Raw genomic sequence first — 19,494 nt, 5'->3', positions numbered from 1 at the left:
TACCATCTGAATGTCTCGAACAGAAATCGACTCATCAGACCAGGCAACATTTTTCCAGTCTTCAACTGTCCAATTTTGGTGAGCTCGTGCAAATTGTAGCCTCTTTTTCCTATTTGTAGTGGAGATGAGTGGTACCCGGTGGGGTCTTCTGCTGTTGTAGCCCATCCGACTCAAGGTTGTGCGTGTTGTGGCTTCACAAATGCTTTGCTGCATACCTCGGTTGTAACGAGTGGTTATTTCAGTCAAAGTTGCTCTTTTATCAGCTTGAATCAGTCGGCCCATTCTCCTCTGACCTCTAGCATCAACAAGGCATTTTTGCCCACAGGACTGCCGCATACTGGATGTTTTTCCCTTTTCACCATTCTTTGTAAACCCTAGAAATGGTTGTGCGTGAAAATCCCAGTAACTGAGCAGATTGTGAAATACTCAGAACGGCCCGTCTGGCACCAACAACCATGCCACGCTCAAAATTGCTTAAATCACCTTTCTTTCCCATTCTGACATTCAGTTTGGAGTTCAGGAGATTGTCTTGACCAGGACCACACCTCTAAATGCATTGAAGCAACTGCCATGTGATTGATTGATTAGATAATTGCATTAATGAGATTTTGAACAGGTGTTCCTAATAATCCTTTAGGTGAGTGCACACACACACACGGCGTAGCTACGGTGTACACTCAACGCAGAAGTATAAATCGGCCTTAAGTGTCAAAGTAACATCCACATGGATGGCAGGACCCAAGGTTTCCCAGCAGAACATTGCCCAAAACATCACACTGCCTCTGCTGGCTTGCCTTCTTTAGATTATCGTTTAGATTATCTGACCGAGCTATACTTACTACAACTAAGAAAAAAATGTGTACAAAGTTGCACAAGTCAGGATTAGTATAAAAATGCGTGTTAAACTCACAGAACATGCAGTGATGGAGCGCGCAGGACCGCTCTGAGATGCCAGTCATGATCTGCTCGCGTGAACGCATTGCTTCACTGGCCTATTTCTTTTGGTTTCCAATTGTTTCATTTAAAAGTGGACATTTCAAGCTTTCTATACACATATTTCTCATGTCTGTGAGGCAAGTAGCCTGATGAGTTTCGGTTTATTTATGAGACGCGCTCCAGTTCATGTGCAATGAAAGTGATCGCTCCCGCGCCTTCATGTCACGATTATAGTCTGCTATAGCCTATTTGATTCTTATTTATTAAATCCAGGCAATTGGCTGACAAAACCTTGATTAAAATTAAGATACCATTTATACAAAACAAAATTCACTTTAAAGAAAAGCTTTCTACAAAACAAAACTTAATATTAAACAAAATATAATAACCACCAAAATCATTTCTGACCCACTCGCATCTTTGCACTTTTCATAATCAGATGATCATTATAATATAAAAAAAAATGAAACCATACTTGTTGTAGCCATTGTAGGCTGCTACAGCACAGATAAACATCATGTCTTAGCTGGATTTGAGCGAGCGTTGTTTTACCGGTGAGGTTTCATGAGTGCGTGCCTGCTTAGAATGCATTTTAAGAATACTTTACTCATTGACCGTTTAAAATGAACAACACCGCTGTATGCTGCATCAAAGAGGAACGTGCACTGATGTAAACAAACCCAACGCACATGAGCAGCACATGGCGGGACGAGTGAAGGAGACGCGCTGAATAAAAATGTACACACACTCTCTGACAGCAGACTTCTGTAAAAAATTTAGCTATTTGCTCTTTGTTAATGTTAGTTAATGCATTAACTAGTGAGACCTTATTGTAAAGTGTTACCTATTGTTCTTTATAATTCTTTTGAACTTTAATCCGTTTTAAATATTTGTTTACTTTATACATTTTTGTCTATTGCTTTATTGTATTTAAATGTTCAGTTCTTTTTGTTATAAGAAAGTTCTTAAACCTGTTCACAGTAAACACATTCCAATATCGTGATAATACCATATACCGTGATAAAAGCTTCAGCAATTAATCGCAACATGAAAATTTGATACTGTCAAATGCCTAATCAGAACCAGCATTAACTTCTTGAGCAATTTGAGCTACAGTAGCTCATCTGGTTGATCGGACCACACGGGCCAGCCTTCACTCCCCACGTGCATCAATAAACAAGTTGCTGGTCATATAATTAGAATATCATCAAAAAGTTGATTTATTTCATTAATTCCATTCAAAAAGTGAAACTTTTATATTATATTAATTCATTACACACAGACTGATATATTTAAAATGTGTATTTCTTTTAATTTTGATGATTATAACTGACAACTAAGGAAAATCCCAAATTCAGTATCTCAGAAAATGTCATTTTTGAATGAAAGTCTAAAACAACAATGGATCCCACTGACTTCCTTTATTATTCTATTGACATCAGAATATCTTCTTTTCTGTTCCAAAGAAGAAAAAAGCAGATACAGTGAGGAAAATAAGTATTTGAACACCCTGCTATTTTGCAAGTTCTCCCACTTAGAAATCATGGAGGGGTCTGAAATTGTCATCGTAGGTGCATGTCCACTGTGAGAGACATAATCTAAAAAAAAAATTCAGAAATCACAATGTATGATTTTTTTACTATTTATTTGTATGATACCGCTGCAAATAAGTATTTTAACACCTCTCTATCAGCTAGAATTCTGACCCTCAAAGACCTGTTAGTCTGCCTTTAAAATGCCCACCTCCACTCCATTTATTATCCTAAATTAGATGCACCTGTTTGAGGTCGTTAGCTGCATAAAGACACCTGTCTACTGTCTACAATCAGTAAGAATCCAACTACTAACATGGCCAAGACCAAAGAGCTGTCCAAAGACACTAGAGACAAAATTGTACACATACACAAGGCTGGAAAGGGCTACGGGGAAATTGCCAAGCAGCTTGGTGGAAAAAGGTCCACTGTTGGAGCAATCATTAGAAAATGGAAGAAGCTAAACATGACTGTCAATCTCCCTCGGACTGGGGCTCCATGCAAGATCTCACCTCGTGAGGTCTCAATGATCATAAGAAAGGTGAGAAATCAGCCCAGAACTACACGGGAGGAGCTGGTCAATGACCTGAAAAGAGCTGGGACCACCATTTTTAAAGGGGTGGTAAACCACGATTTCACTATTCTAACTTTAGCTAACGTGTAATGTTGCTGCTTGAGCATAAACAACATCTGGAAAGTTTCAACGTTCAAAGTTTAAAGCAAAGGGAGATATCTGCTTTTAAAGAAATCAGTTTCTAAGAACTACAGCAAACGGCCAGTAGGCGACTACACACATTCCTCCAGGGTTGGTGACATCACCAGGCTCAATATTTACATAAACCCCTCCTCCGAGAATATGAAATAAGGGGGGGTGAGGCCATTTTGTATCGCGGCGCTGTTGTGGTATAACGTTAGTTAGGCTGGAGTGTTGTTGCCGCGATGCCGAGGAAACGCTGTTATTTTCATCCGGATTGCAGGTCTGGGGTACTTGCTCTGTTCAGCAGTCCTTGGGACGGGGGTGCGTTGCAGAGCGTTTAACATACAGCATGTTATATGCACGTGTGTTTGAGTCAGCAGGGAATCAGGCGCGCGCAGGGCTCCCTGCAGAGGAGATCTAACATCTAAGCACATCTAACAGAGGAAAACATCCACCGTCTTCGCGATTTCAATGCCAGATTTGCACAACGTCAGCTGCGTGAAAAAAACACTGCCGGTGCGTGGATGCACGACGCGCGCGCTGCACATTTCACGGAGGACAACATGATCTTCCACAAACTTCGCGAGTTCAATACAGGATATGCACAACGGCTTGTCCTGAAAGCTGGATTTACAAACAGAAGCTGTTCACGGGCCACAACCTGTAAGTCTGATTTATTTTTCATCGATGTGTTTTCCTGTAATAGGTTGTAGCAAGGAAGTAAACAGATGACAACGCTGTTCTGCAAACCAGTCTGTTAAATGCTCATTCATACTTAGCTTTATCCAACGAACACCTAATGTTACAAACACTAACGTTAAAATCTCAACAGCGAACCTGGCATTAGTGTAAATGATTCTTTGAGTAGAGCTTTTATGTATTGTTTATCTACAGGCATGCTAAATATGGTTCTGTGTGTGATTTGGCTAACTTACTAGTTAAAGCCAGTGCTTAGTGTTCGTTTTGGGTTAGTTCTTGCGACAGATATTTGGCTATAATCGTTCTAAAAATACAAAAGTTAAAGTGCCATTCAGTAGCGATCATTATAGATCCGCAGTCTTTACTCTCGAGGACTGAACAGGTCCTGCTCGATCATCTTCATTCAAATGTTCTGGGTCTGATTCGGGCTCAGATTGGTGTGGTTTTATTGACGCCGTTGTTTCTAATGCTGCTTTCACATGCTCTCAGAATTATCGTAAATACGAGTTTCCTAGGTAAACATTGCACATGAACGCCCTCACATTTTGAAACTTGAATGCTATGAGCTCGTAATCACGACTTCAGAAATCGGAATTATCAAATTTCCGATAGCACGTGAAGGCAGCATAATACTGAACAGCCTCCGGTAAGGGGCGTGACGTTTCCGACGTGCACTAGGCGGCCAGCTAACCAATCTGAGCCCACTGCGTATTTTTGAGGGACTGGCTTCATACAACCCGGAAAGCATCAGACCGTTTTACAAGGAGGGACAGAGCAGTGTAGAATAAAGGTCAAATATATGAAAAATAAGACAATTTTTTTTTAAACGAAGCATGAACACATGTTACAGTGCACCCCACAAACACAGTCAAGCCTTCAAAAGAATGTGTTTTACCACCCCTTTAAGGTTACTGTTGGTAATACACTAAGACGTTTGAAATCATGCATGGCACGTAAGGTTCCCCTGCTTAAACCAGCACATGTCCAGGCCAGTCTTAAGTTTGCCAATGACCATTTGGATGATCCAGAGGAGTCATGGGAGAAAGTCATGTGGTCAGATGAGACTAAAATATAACTTTTTGGTCATAATTCCACTAAACGTGTTTGGAGGAAGAAGAATGATGAGTACCATCCCAAGAACACCATCCCTACTGTGAAGCATGGGGGTGGTAGCGTCATGCTCTGGGGGTGTTTTTCTGCACATGGGACAGGGCGACTGCACTGTATTAAGGAGAGGATGACCGGGGCCATGTATTGCGAGATTTTGGGGAACAACCTCCTTCCCTCAGTTAGAGCATTGAAGATGGGTCGAGGCTGGGTCTTCCAACATGACAATGACCCGAAGCACACAGCCAGGATAACCAAGGAGTGGCTCTGTAAGAAGCATATCAAGGTTCTGGCGTGGCCTAGCCAGTCTCCAGACCTAAACCCAATAGAGAATCTTTGGAGGGAGCTCAAATGAATAGTTCACCCAAAAATGAAGATTATTTAGTCACCCCAAGGGCATCCAAGAAGTATATGACTTTCTTTCCTCAGCTGAAGAGAAATTAAGTTTTTGGAGTAAAACATTCCAGGATTTCTCTCCATCTAACCTGGCATGCGCAACCTTCCAAATGTTCATATGGTACGTCTCATGAACGCGTTTCGCAAAGCTGTACCAAGGCCAGCATTTGTAGTTAGAAAGTATCTATATATATTTTTATTTTATTCAGAAAATGACTGACCTTTCGCTAACTCTTATTCATCTATGGGTCATGTGGAGCCTTTTGAAGCTGTCTAAATTTGGATTTTGGACATGTTGGGTTAGGGTTAGAATGTTTTCCTTCACAACCTTAATTTCTGTTTGGCTGAGGAAAGAAAGTCATATATATCTTGGATTGCCTTGGGGTGAGTAAATAAATTCTAAACAAGGTTTTATTTCATATTATTTGTACGCAAATGAGAAAGCCCAAAAATAAATAATTAAATAAAAACATACATATACATCTGAAGAATACATGCCATGCTTTAAAAAAAAAGCTAATCTTTTTATGTGGATGAGGACAACAGAAGAATTGTTTACACATCAACTTGCATATAGAACCTCGATAAGGGAAGTAATTGGGTAATTTACATAAAACTGAAATTTAGCTAACTAGGCACTTTTCAAATTTTGTCTCAAAATCTTCAAAGCAAGAAAATAAACAGCAACAAGAAGAAGGAGAAGACTAATATGACCAAAAGAAAAGAGAAAAAGAGATGCTTTTATTAATGTAATAATACAATCTGGTAATTCACGGTTTAAAACTGTGCCTACCCTGACTACAGTCTGAAGAGGATGAAAATCTATAAATGTTTTGCTGTTGATGTAGGTTTATATCTAGGCTCTCTTGTGTATTGGGTGACTATTCAATTAAAGACAATCAAAGTAGGTTTACTCACAAACTTCCTCGTCTGGGAAGGCTGAGCTCTTTCTGTAAGAAAGCACAAAAAAAAAGAACCAAGTTAATTTACACAACATAATACATAAAACAAAAATAATAATTAAAAACAAATAATGTAAAGAAACATTTCATGCTTAATGGTGATGTGTTTTAATGTTAAAATCATTTCTCCCGTCCCTGTTAGATGAGCAGCCAGTTTGCTTAGTCATTTATCGTCAGTAGATTCTAACAGGTGTCCCAGATTTCAACAGTAACCCCAGTGGTGCCAGTGGTGACCCAGTTTTCAATCTCTCCAGATCCATTCAGTCCCAAAGAAAACATGAATATTTAACCTCTACCATTCACACAGCCCTCATCTCTGCCTGTGATAATAACACAAACATTTGGAGGTGTAGTTCTGAATACACTACAGTTCAAAGGTTTGGGGTCAGTAAGGTAAAGTTGGGGGTTCTTAAAAGATCTCTTATGCTCAACAAGGCTCCATTTATTTATCTGGCTATCACCAGACCAAGCTCAATTTAAGTTTGAATATTGGTCTGGGGAGTCTGCTATATATTTTCTACTGCACAAGAGGCGTGATAAACGAGCATAATTCAAATGACTGTACGCAATGCGATAGCCCTTCAACCAATCAGACCATAAGAGGCGTGATAAACAAGCATAATTCAAATAACTCTGTATGCAATTGGATAGTCCTTCAACCAATCAGACCACAAGAGGCGTAATCAACGGGCAATGACCCATCGCTTCTCTATCCGTCATCGTGTTAAACCCGCCAATAGCGTGCTAGGTGGACAAGCCAGTATGTGAATGGTTCCCGCAAAAGTGTAACAGAAGCAGATGAAATGAATGTACAGGTGTCTAGACTGAGTTGCAGGGCGAAATCAAATCGCCGGCAGATCAGGCTAGGTTTGCAGTCTAGTAAGACATAGTAAAATTGTGAGACATGATTACACTTTAAATTGATTACATAATTACCATTTTAATATTAAAAAATAATAATAATAAATTCCTGTGATGGCAAAGCTGAATTTTAAGCAGCTTTTACTACAGTGTCACATGCACTTACAGAAATAATTATAATATGCTGATTTGGTGCTGAAGAAATTACTATTATCAATATAACAGTTGTGCTGCTTAATATTTTTGTGGAAACTAAATTATTTTCCAGGATATTTTGATGAATAGAAAGTTCAAAAGAACAGTAGTTGAAATACTAATATTTTATAACATTATAAAATGTATTTACTGTCACTTTTGATAAGTTTAATGCATCCTTGTTGAAAAAAAAAATTCTGACCCCAACCGTTTAAATTGTAATGGATATCTGATCTGAAACAGGAGTGGATTTGGTCTATTGTGGAACCAAAAACTTGCAGTCACAGCAGCAGATATATTAAAATAAATAATCTATTTTAAATTACATGTTTATTCCTCCAAACCTCAAGTGAATATATATATTATAACTTTCAACTTTTTTTGCTCAAAAATATATTCCTTAGTTTGTAACATATAACCTTAATTTGGATTGTCAGCAAGTCTCTAATGATGGTTAAACTGGTGTAAATTAATACAATATACAACATTCCTATTTGATCATCTGTATATGCAGCAGTTATCACTATTCAATGAGCACATGCAATAGTCACAGGAGGCCACAAGAGGGCATTTGAGCTGATACATTATGGATAATAGATCCAATTTGAGACCTTTGACTTTTATAGGAGGGATGAAGAGCTAAAGTATTATGGTATTCTGGGCTCTAATATATGTATAATTACATACATACTGTATACCTTGTGATATTACCATTACAGGGTAATGCATTCAGTAAAACAAAGGTCTATAAGCCTGTATGTAAAAATAAAAGGGAAAATGAAAGGAAGACAGTAGTTTCAGTACAGTCACAACATTAACACAGAAGTGTCTTGAGTAAATCCAGTAACTTTCATACAGTGATTAGGATTATATTTTTAATCAGTAATTTGTCATTTATACTGAAATATATTTTTTATTTTAACCTCATCTCTGTTCCTTCATCACTCTCATTAACAGAAAACGGTTTCCAAAAATGGAATGTCACATTTCCAGCAGCAGCTAGTTCTGAACTTCTGATGTGCGACTGTGACTTCAAGCTCTGCCGTATGGTGCTGCGGCACCCTGAGATACCGTAGCCTCACGCTTCTCAAAAAATAATGAATGAAAATCGGCATTGGAGCTGCTGCAGAGCACAGCAGGGAAACAGCAGTGAAATGGTGCGACTTGCAGGGTTTACCCATGAATTCAACGCTGGGCAGGCTCACCCACGGCTGAACATGAATATATGCATTACTATTCACTCTCAAAGCTACTAGGAGAGATGTGCCTGTGGAAAGTCGAGAATGATTGAATTATATTTCCAAGTCATGGGGGAAAGTTAAAAAGAACCGGACTATGAACATTGTGGAAAAGATCCATACCACATAAGATGCATAATGACTTTATAGAAAACCGTAATCCAGTTCAAACTGAAAATTTTACAAAATGTCAAAAATCCAAATTGAAGAATGCAAGGCAAGTTTATTTATATAGCACATTTCGTCCACAATGGAAATGCAAAGGGCTTTACATAGAATTAATTAAAATAATCAAAAGAAAAGAAAAAAACTGAAAAAAAGATATAAATTATATTTAAAAATTACAATAAAATTTAACTGACTTGATCCTGATGATCTGAGTGATCTGTTTATATTCACTGAGGATATCTGCAATGCATTGAGGTCCTAGACCATTGAGTGATAAGTAACAATGCTTTAAAAATCAATCCTAAATGTAACTGGAAGCCAGTGCAAGGACCTGAGGATGTGGTCATATTTTCTGGTTCTGCTCAGAATCCTGGCAGCACTGTTCTGTATGAGCGGCAGCTGGCTTATGGTCTTTTTGGGAAGGCCAGTGAGGAGTCCATTTCAATAGTACACCCTGCTGGTGATGACAGCATGAACAAGTTTCTACTGAAAACAAAGCATCTAATTCTTGCAATATTTTTTAGGATGATAGTATGCGGAGTTATTGCTTTGAAAGGACTACTGAAACTAAATTCACACCAAGATTCATGACTTGATTTTTAGTTGTTTGATCCCTAGAGTCAAGGTATGCGTTCACATTGACAACTTCATTTTTGTTTCCAAATGCAGTGAGTTCAGTTTTGTCTTTGTTTAACTGAAGAAAGTTTTGGTACATCTAATTGTTAATTTCATCAATGCATTGGCACAGGGAGTCAACAGGACTGTAGCCGTTAGGCGATAGGGCTAATTAGATCTGGTTGTCATCTGCATAGCTGTGGCAAGCAATTCGGCTCTTTATCATTATTTGGCTCAGTGGGAGTATACACAGGTTGAACAAGAGCGGTGCAAGAATTGAGCCTTGAGGCAAGAAGTATGTTGTGATCAACAGTGTCAAATGCAGCACTCAGATCAATTAGTACCAGCAGTAATAAAGTCCCAGAAAAAAAGTGAGCCATTTAACACTTCTAGGAGATCTGCTTCGAAACAGTTCTGTCAAGGGCACAGGTTGATGTTTTAAGGTGCTGTACTGTTTCTTCCAAAATGTTGGCATAATTTGCTTCGAAATCAGGTGTTTATGCGGGTGTTTAAGTTACTGCTTATAATATTTGAAAAAAAGGTCTGTCTTGTGTTGCCTAGTTCCACATTGAAAGCATGAACACGCAACACACTCCATTGAACGATGTACAAAAACGCATGATGCGAGCAAGAAATGCAGGTTAGATTATGTATAGGTATGTCAAATATTTACAGTATACTTATCCAATCCCACAATGCACCGCATTAAGGAGTGTACAACCGATGTGCACTCAACGATTAGAGAAAACCCATAATGCACTGTGAGAGTCATGCACCAAATGAATCCCTATGTCTGACCAGCATATGCCACCCGCAGCTGAATCAATGTGGCTAAAGCATAACATCATGCAGGTATAAATTCCTTTTTAATTGATTATTAAACTGTTTAATTACAGTTTTTACATGCTAGTTTCCATGACAGAGTTCAAGATAAACCTTTTCATCTTACTACTGGAGCAGCCAGTTTGCTAAGTTTCAAATAATTATTAAACAGCAAGCAAAAACTATGCAAAAGCGGCAGCCCTTCGGGTGTTGCGCCAAATTCTGACCCCCACCAGATTATGAGCCCACTTAGTCCACAGTATTGGTCGGTTTAGGATTAGGCAACCAGGTAGGGCCTCAGCGAGGAGGGCAATAATTTAGCAGGGAGTTAATATTCGCCACAATAGCTGCACATGTCCAAATGTCGCTCACTCGTTTTCATTCACTCCCTCGAGTGAACTATATTAGTGGACTAATGTAGGGAATAGTGAATGAGAGTATAGGTGGCCATTTCAGACACAGGCTATGTTTCTGTTGATGGAAACGCCCCATATGTGTTTTTACATGAGAGTAGCTGTCAAATCAACTGTTAGTATTTAAGAAGTTGTGCTCGGCCACGGACCTGCCACTCCGGGCAAGCAAGAAGACTGCCCAGGGCATTGTATACAGCATATGCAGTCTAGAAATCTTTCAGTGGCTTACATTGACGGACATACTAAATATGCGGCATCTGTGGCTTACGTTGACAGACATGCTAAATATTCAACTATATTACCGATCTGCCCGCACTGACACTATATGATAATTGATCTGAGCTGGATGACATCATTGTTTTCTCCAGAGCGGCTGTACAGCCGAATCAAATTCTGTTGCATTATTTTCCTATTTAACACGGTGAAACTGCTTTGAAACAATTGGCATTGTAAAAAGCTATATAAATAAAGGTGATTTGACTTGAAGCAGGACTCAGAGAAGGCTCAACTGCTAGACACGTCCATAAGCCCCCAACAGTCTCTTGAGTGAGGCAATGGGCTCCTTACCAGAAAAGGCGGCAGGGACAGATCGCTAGCACCATCTTCCTCGGGCTCAAGGAAAGACCCGGAGCCAGCTGTGAGACCTAAAGTGATGCTGTTTAAAGTAACCCTGCCTGGTGAAGCCCACAGCCAAATCCCTGCCCCGTTCCTGATGGAAGTGTTTGACACAGACTACGAGCCACCAAGCAAGAGGGTTTGCCTTGCTATGTCGGTTCCTTCTGTTCCCTTGTGTGTGGCTGGTAACAGAGAGAAAATGTTTTATGTTTGCGGTAAAAACAACAACAAACATAAGCCTGGCTCAGAATGGCGTCCTGCGAAGTGTAAGCCCTGTGTGCTCACTGATCACCTGTACAAGTGTTCCCCTGGCGCAGGCTGGCGGCACAACTCTTACAGAACCTGTTGATATTGCCCCCTTAGACGAGAGCGCCGCTCTTGCCAGGCAGAAAGCAGCCTCAGACACATCACAACGCGCTGCAGCCCCTCGCCCACTTTACCAGTGCGTGGTGAGCACTGCCAGCGGTGTCAGAATGGGTGATGAGCACAATCACAAACGGCTACATGCTTCAATTACCGCCCTGCTTCAGTGGTGCACTGGTATCGGAAGTGTCAGATGAAACCCTGAAACATGCTAAAACCCAAGCTCAAAAAAGCCATGTACGATGCCAGATGGTAGAGTGGTCAGGAGGAAAGTCTTAATGATGGATGCTTCGTTGACGGGCTGGGGAGCCCTTTGTGATGGGAGAATGGCTTGTGGCACTTGGACGAGGGTGCAGTCGAGGTGGTACATAAACTGTGTAGCACTTTTCTATCAACCACCATGTCCTGGTTCGGACGGACAATACAGCGATCTCATACATCAAACGGAGGTTGGTCTATTCGCCTCAGAGGAGAACGTGTCTCCGGTTATTTTCGTAACCTTGGTTCTCTGAAAGAAAGGAATGAGACATTGCGTTCACCACTGTGCTACACACTGTCTTACAGGCCCTTCTTGGCAGACAAAAGTTTCTGAGACAATGGCGAGGAGCACTGAGCTATATAACCGGTGGTTCCGCTCAGCTCGTGTGCCCAAACCAAGTGACAACCTCCCCCAGTTTCTCTTGAAGCCAATGCAGAAGTGACTTAAACTGCAATTCATCGACTGGCCGCTAGCGACAGGCGATCTCATTGAGCCCCATGTTAAAATGCCCAACTTTACAGCAGAAAAAAAATTTTTTTACAGCCTGGTACAAATTGTAGTTTTGGTCTATACAGCTAACTTTGCCCTTCGTGAAACTGTGAGGGGGGTCAATTTTTTAACTCATTCATTGAAATTATATTAAGCCTTAAAGTTCTGCATATTTAAGGGTGTGAACATAGCACATGCCGAACCATACTGAGAACGTGACCCAAAACCCCTGACACAAACCGAACCATTAGTAATTTATCATTGCCCTTTTCAATTAATTCAACTTTTGCTATTTGTTTGTGTCACTGCTCCAAAATTTGCATAGAAACTCTCCACTTAGCATTGTTTTTGTACTTCAAAATGGCAAAAAAATTTCAGTATTTATATTTTGTTTTGTAAAAAGTAGTGTGGCTAAGTGTGAATTATTTTTTATGTTTTAAAGTGCATTTTATTTCTTGCTTCTAACAATCAGAATCTACTTGGTAAAAATTGAGAGAAAGCGAGAGAAAGAGAGAGAGAGAGAGAGAGAGAGAGAGAGAGAGAGAGAGAGAGAGAGAGAGAGAGAGAAGGGGGGGGGGGTCTTTTGATCAAAAGATGATCAACTCAACATTTTCTGTTGAGAAAAGTTACAATATTGGGATATATATTTTCAACAGTAGCTATTTTGGCCAGACCTTGTGAGCACATTTTTTTTTCTTTTTTGGATCCTCTGTCTTTTAACCATGAATAAATTAAATTTGAGATCAGCACAAGGTCGTGGTGCCTTCAAACATAATGTTTCATGTATTGACAGACAGTCAACTTCAAAACCTCCATGGGCTTTTGAAGACATCTACCTTCAGTAAATTCAATGACAGCATGTAATTCCCATGTAAAATTCCAAAGCAAAGCAGCCCAGTTACTCAACTGTTATGTGACATAACAGAAAAACAGTAAAACATTTGTCTACTGTCTTAAACATCTCAGCATTTTTGCACGCCCTGACCACGACATGAAACTTCCAAACATACCAGTTACATCAAAGCTTTAGTGATACTGTTTTAAAGATAAGCCATGATGGCATATTAATAATTCCCTTTGAATTTGCTGCATTTCTGCTCCATCTCAAGATCAAAAGTGTGGCAGTGTGAAATGCTGAATTGTATCTGTAAGGGCTTTCCCCCCTCATTCAACTTTTTTTTTTCTCAACATGAGTTTCTGATGGAAAAGGTTGACCAGATCTACCATCTATTATTCGCCCCAAGGACAGTGGTGCTGAGACCCCCGGTCAAGAGGAGCAATGTTTACATTAAGATTTATGATAAGATGAATGCTTTATCGTCAGAGACAAAGCAAGCAGAGTGACTCACTAGGCAAGGGAAATCTGCAACATTTCCTGCTTTAGACTCTGCAGTGTTTACCAAATTATTAATAAGACACTATAATCTACAAGCATTAAAGGGATAGTTCAGAAAAAAAATTACTCTTCCTTGTTGATACAAACCTATATGACTGGCAAATAGAATATTTTGCAGAGTGCTTAATCAGGTCTTTTCCTTACAATTAAAATGGATAATGACTTATACTATTAAACCCCAAAAATAACAAAAGAGGGGTAACAATATCAAGAAAGACTCATGCCCTATATTGCAAGTCATATTATAGTTTTGTGTTTCAGATTTCAAATTTCATTATGCTGGTGCATTTTCAAACACGTCAATACACATCGTGCCAGGTTTGGTGACAAACATAATTTGTTCTTCAAATGGAACAAACGCAAAAGAGATTTGAGAGCTACAGTACAGGAAGATGAGATGATTTTTAAATAGTGCAGGAGTCGTATGAACTACTGTAATATTTTTTGGAGCTCAATGGTATAAATCAGCACCAGTGACAGAATTTGTATTTTTTGGGGTGACCTATAAATTAAGGTTACTATAGTTGAAAACAAAATAGTCTAAACTCTCAGCCTGGTCCCATCGTTAAAACATAAGTATTAATATGTAACATTTAGAGATACAAAACGTACATTTGTATAGATGCTAAAACATACCATATGGACATATTGACAAGATATAAACGTAGACATAAAATATTTACGGATCTTTTGTCAAATAATTGTCCTTCATTTTATAGATACATTTTAGATTCCTTAACCCTATACCCAAACCCAAACAAAACCATTTTATAGAAAATATAAAAAGAACATATAAAACATAAATGGACAAGGATGTGCAGGAAAATTACAATTTTAGACCACGGCTTCTTTGGTTTTATTGCTTATTTTTCTTTCTTTGATACACATTATAATTTATTGATCAAAAAACAGCATGTCTATGGCATGAACAATTATCAAAATGACCAAGCTTAAGAAAACCATGGAGATAGGGGAGTGCTTACATTGTTCCTACAATAAAAAGTAAGAACTCATCTTTCAGCTGGAGTTTGTATTGGTCAGACAGCAGGTCTGGGGTCAGTGGGCAGGGTACAAGGGCTTGAAGGTACTTTTGAGGTCAATCTAGCTAATAATGTGGTCATGAGATCCCTCAGGGCCACAAACCAGTGCTTTCATCATCTGTAAAGGTCAGCTGATAAGACAGGCACGAAGGAACGTGCCTAGCTTCCCTTCCCACACCATCATATCGGTTGCCCTGCAGTATTTTGTCCTTTTGTCTGAGCATTTCGATGTACATTATTACTCAACTCTATGAAAGTCTGTAATTATAAGGCATACCTAAAAGACCATAGAGAACGCAGTAAAAGAGAGAGTGAAAGTGACAACTACACAGAAAGCTTGTTTCTTTTCATTAAGTTTTAGTGACTTGTGTTTAGACAGCACAGCACAGTCACAAACACACAACACCCTGCTTTCCACTTCAAATAGGATCGTTTAACACACTGTAACAGTTAAGGTTTTCTTTAGTGATTCATATAATGAAACAAAAGATGCTGTTAACTGCATCTACTCAACTTAAATCTGCACTTCATATGAACATCATTCAAAGATTGTTTTGTTTCTTTAAAATCAAATTACCTTCCTGTTTGCTACCTCAAATCAAATTAAATTCATACTATTAGTTAAATATGCACTAATTAGTGACATGCTGAACAGGCTGGTTTGTGGATTTAAACTGGTTTGAAAACAATTGTCAAAAATGTGTGAAAACAGCAATGACCAACAGCAAAATAACACTGTTAGAAAGAAAGAGCTTGAGGTGGCGCCAGTATAGGACTTACAGTATTCTCACTTCCTTCATGTTGCATGTTTTAACTGACATAATATAATGTGTGCTTGACTTTATAGGTTAAGGTTAAAATTGTGCATGTTCAGATACTGTAATTATCAGGCATTTCTTTAGTTTAGAATTTTTTAATAACTTTATCTTATTTTGCTGTTCACTTAAATTGGTCTGTGAACAGTATAAATATTACAGGTAATCTTAATATTATTTGATAAAATACATTAAGAACAAATTATAAATATAGCATTGTCACCTCTCAGGACACTGCTGCCACTGCTTGATATGTAATGTCGAAAACCCAAACATTTCCATAATATTAAGATAATAATAAAATGAAAATATTGTAAATATCAAATATGTAAATACGAGTAATACATTAATGAGCACATATCTGCATCATATGGGGTAAACTTAAAATTTTAAATAATGTAAATACGATGTTGCATTTTAAAATATCTAATTCTACGTAGGACAAAAACAATGGAAGATTTCCAAGCAAATTCAATTTAATCTTTATCAAGCACCAATCAGAGAAAATGTACATTTGTTTGATGTGGGTCATTTAACCTTTCCTGCACTTGTTTCCTTTCATTAGCACCTCTGAAAGTGAAAAGCACCTCAGCGTTGCAATCTAATTTCAACATTTCTAAAGTACGGCTCTATTTATGTCATTCAGTCAGACCCACTTTTGCGATTTCTCTTATTTCATCATTTTTTTCAGTCTCTCCACAAAGTCTAACTTAACTTACCTTCTGCAATCCATGCAAGGCTATATCTCCATTTTTCCCTCCCAATTTATGATTCGCTCGCAGTCTAAGAAGCGTATGTGAAGAAGTGTGTATTTACTGGCCAAGAGTCAGGCTCCCACTGCTAGATTAACACTGTGTCAACCGAGCAGATAGGCAGCATATGGCACGCAGTGCATACAAATTTAACTTAGATGTGCTGATAACTTCCAAAAGAGCTGAACACACACTGAGCTGGACTGGTGGGCATTTCATGTTGCCATGAATATAGAAAGAACTCAAAACTACACCACATATCAGAACAAACATGCCGTTGTTGCAGTGGTAGTATTTTAGTTGAATCCAGCATCAGGATATAGAGTTTAAATTTAGCATAATAACAAAACTATTAAATTATATTACATTACATTATATGTAATTTATTATATTATTTAATTGACACTTGGAATTGCAAAAATAATGACTTTCCCCAAACGCTGCCTTTGTCTTCTACTGGTTGTTTAAAAAGATAGCCCCGCCCCAAACTCGTGCCATTGGTTGACATAATGTTGTCTAGATCGGAATGCTCAGAAAAACAGAGCAATGTTCTGAAAGCATCAGAAGGCCAATGTTTTTGCTCTTAGGGAATGGCTTGCGTCTATTTGTCTGCATTAAAATTGGATAGGTGGAAATATTTTAGCACTGACAAAAAAACCCACTCTCGAAAAGCCCGTATTTTCTCAAGAACTCATAGGCTAATGTTCACACATCAACATAATTGATGGCTGTCAGTTCTGCATGCGAGTCCTTAATACGATTACGTTCACAAACAGTTCAGTTATTTACAGGAGTGACAACCTCATTCTTTAACTGAACCAAGTGTGTCAAAAGTGAAGCCAAAGCGTCTCGATTGCCCCTAGGTGACCGGATGCAGTATAGGTCATAAAGCCCACCCTCTCAATGAAATATAACGGGACATAGACAAACTAAATCAAATTACACCAAATGCATTTTTTTCAAAAATGGTTTCTGTCATTTTAAGCAGTTTTTAAATCACGCTGATGTTAGTTCAAGTGTTCGTTCTTTAAATAAGTTTGGTTTAGACATTTTCGGGAACTTCAGGAGGAGATTGGCGCTTTAATTTCCATAACTGTTTATTGCACAAAAAGTTGTTGATTAGGCAAGAGTGTAGCCTAGAAATCTAGACGCACCCTAGCGGCAGAACATTTATTTTGCCGCGAGTGTAGTCTAGCAACTCTCGGTAGACCTGAGAGCTGGAAAAAACAAACTTTGGTCAGGCCAATCACAGCGTGTGTAGAGTCGGTGGGCGGGCTTAACATAATGACGGCACGTCACGGCAGAGTTGCGGTGGTTCTGCGTGCTCATACTCGTAAACAAAGCTGACGAACAGCGTTCTTTTGAACCGGCTTTGGCCGCAACTCTGGAAGACTTGGAGTTAAGCTTTTCTTTGAGAAAAGAACAAAGAACAGCAGTGAAGTCATTCTTAAGAAAAGATGATATGTTCGAAGTTTTGCCTACCGGATACGGCGAAAGTCTATCAACTAACGTTTGTTCGGCGTCATCTTCTTTGCTCTGGTTGGTTGTGGCGCTCATGGCGCTATCCAATTGCGTGCAGAGGGAATTTGAAAGACAACTGTTTATCCCGCCCCTCGGATTGAGCCCTGTCAATGGTGAGTTCCAGACCCAACATCTTGATGTGGGTCTGGCTTGTGCATCATCTATGCTTGTGCATCAGCTATGCATCATCTGAAGGTTTCAGATCCAGTCACTGTTCTCCACCGGAGCTGTTCCCATACAATTTAAGTTATACGCACGACTCAAATGCTATGCTGTCAACCCAGATATAAAAGCTGCTGTCGGTTAATGAAGGTTTGAAGGATGAACTTGTTGTGTCAAAAGTGATGATTCAGTTTGTTGATTTTATGTACGCCATCTTTGATATTACTTTGGTCACTTTTGCTATGGTTACTGATAAGAGATCACAGGCTTGACTCCCATTGCACATTCATACTCAGTATTTGAGAAGCTGCTGTAAGGTGCTGTGTGAACGGGACATTTCAAGATAAAATACAGGTGACAGTGTGAATGTAGCCATAGTGAATGCACAGCGCAGTCTACTGTCCAATTAGGGATGGGACGATTACCGGTTTCACGATAAACCGCAATAAAATGTACTGACGGTTAGTATAACGTTAACATTTTTATTATCATTAAAACCGTGTTTGATTATCGTGATTTTGCTCGCAGTAAATCCTGTCCAGCCAACATTAGTCTGACGCAGGCGTTGCGCGCAACATAGTTTTTTTTTTGGAACGAGAAGAAATGGCTGAAGGCAGTGACAGCACTTTCGAGATTTTTCAGCCTTCTAAAAGGACCACATCTGAGGTGTGGTCATATTTTGGCTTTTACTAAAGTCCTGAGAGAAACTTTATCAAGGATGGCCACCCTGTCTGCAGACCGTGCAAAACGAAAGTCACTGCAATAGGAGGAAACACTTCAAATCTGCCGAGTCGGCTTTGTGACCATCACCCACTGTTGTATAGCGAACACAAGGCAAGTTAACTTTGACCTCAATACCAAAACTACATCTGGGAATTATTTGGACACAAAATGTTGTTTAGAGTTGAATTATTTTATTTCACTCACTTGAAATTAATGTGAAGCTTCTGCAAAGAAAGGTTCGCAGCAACTGGCTTTGAGCCAAAGACGAACGAACAAGTTCAAACAAGACTGTTAAGGGTGACATTTAAGGGATAATAACGTATATTCATTGTACACCTATTACACAATTTTTTATTGAATATTGAATTGGGACATATTGAATTGAGATTAATGATTTAAATCTTACCCATTTATAAATCGATTTTGTACAGCATACAAAACAATCGTCCTCCAGACAAGATGATCCACATCAATATTATAGTAGTATTAATAGTAAAGTCCTCAATTAAAAACAGAGACGCAAGACGGTTGTGATAAGTGCTGCGTTATAATGCGTTGCTATTGACAATGGTGACTATGGAAGCAACTGGCACAGAATAGAATCTTGCTTAAAAAGTGCATAAGTTGCTTGTTGATTTGTTGTTTGTTGATTTTCAAATATGAAACTTGTTGAAATGTTTTCAGTGTGTGCATCAATTTTTTTTGAACGCTTTCATTA

The 19,494-nt window shown here is 38.9% G+C and overlaps 1 protein-coding gene across 3 annotated transcripts in view; it reads right to left on the bottom strand.

Moving 5' to 3' along the window:
* The window catches only part of mast4 (microtubule associated serine/threonine kinase family member 4), a 170,279-nt gene that overhangs the window by 66,508 nt on the left and 84,277 nt on the right, over window positions 1-19,494 (bottom strand). For all 3 annotated transcript variants that reach the window (XM_079814506.1, XM_079814507.1, XM_079814512.1), the window contains one exon: window positions 6,286-6,317. In XM_079814506.1, the coding sequence (XP_079670632.1) occupies window positions 6,286-6,317 (32 nt within the window). The remainder of the gene's footprint in view (window positions 1-6,285; window positions 6,318-19,494) is intronic.

This window comes from Gobio gobio, assembly GCF_949357685.1.
Source record: "Gobio gobio genome assembly, chromosome: 4".
Taxonomy (NCBI): Eukaryota; Metazoa; Chordata; class Actinopteri; order Cypriniformes; family Gobionidae; genus Gobio; species Gobio gobio.
This window is presented reverse-complemented; position numbering and strand designations above follow the sequence as displayed.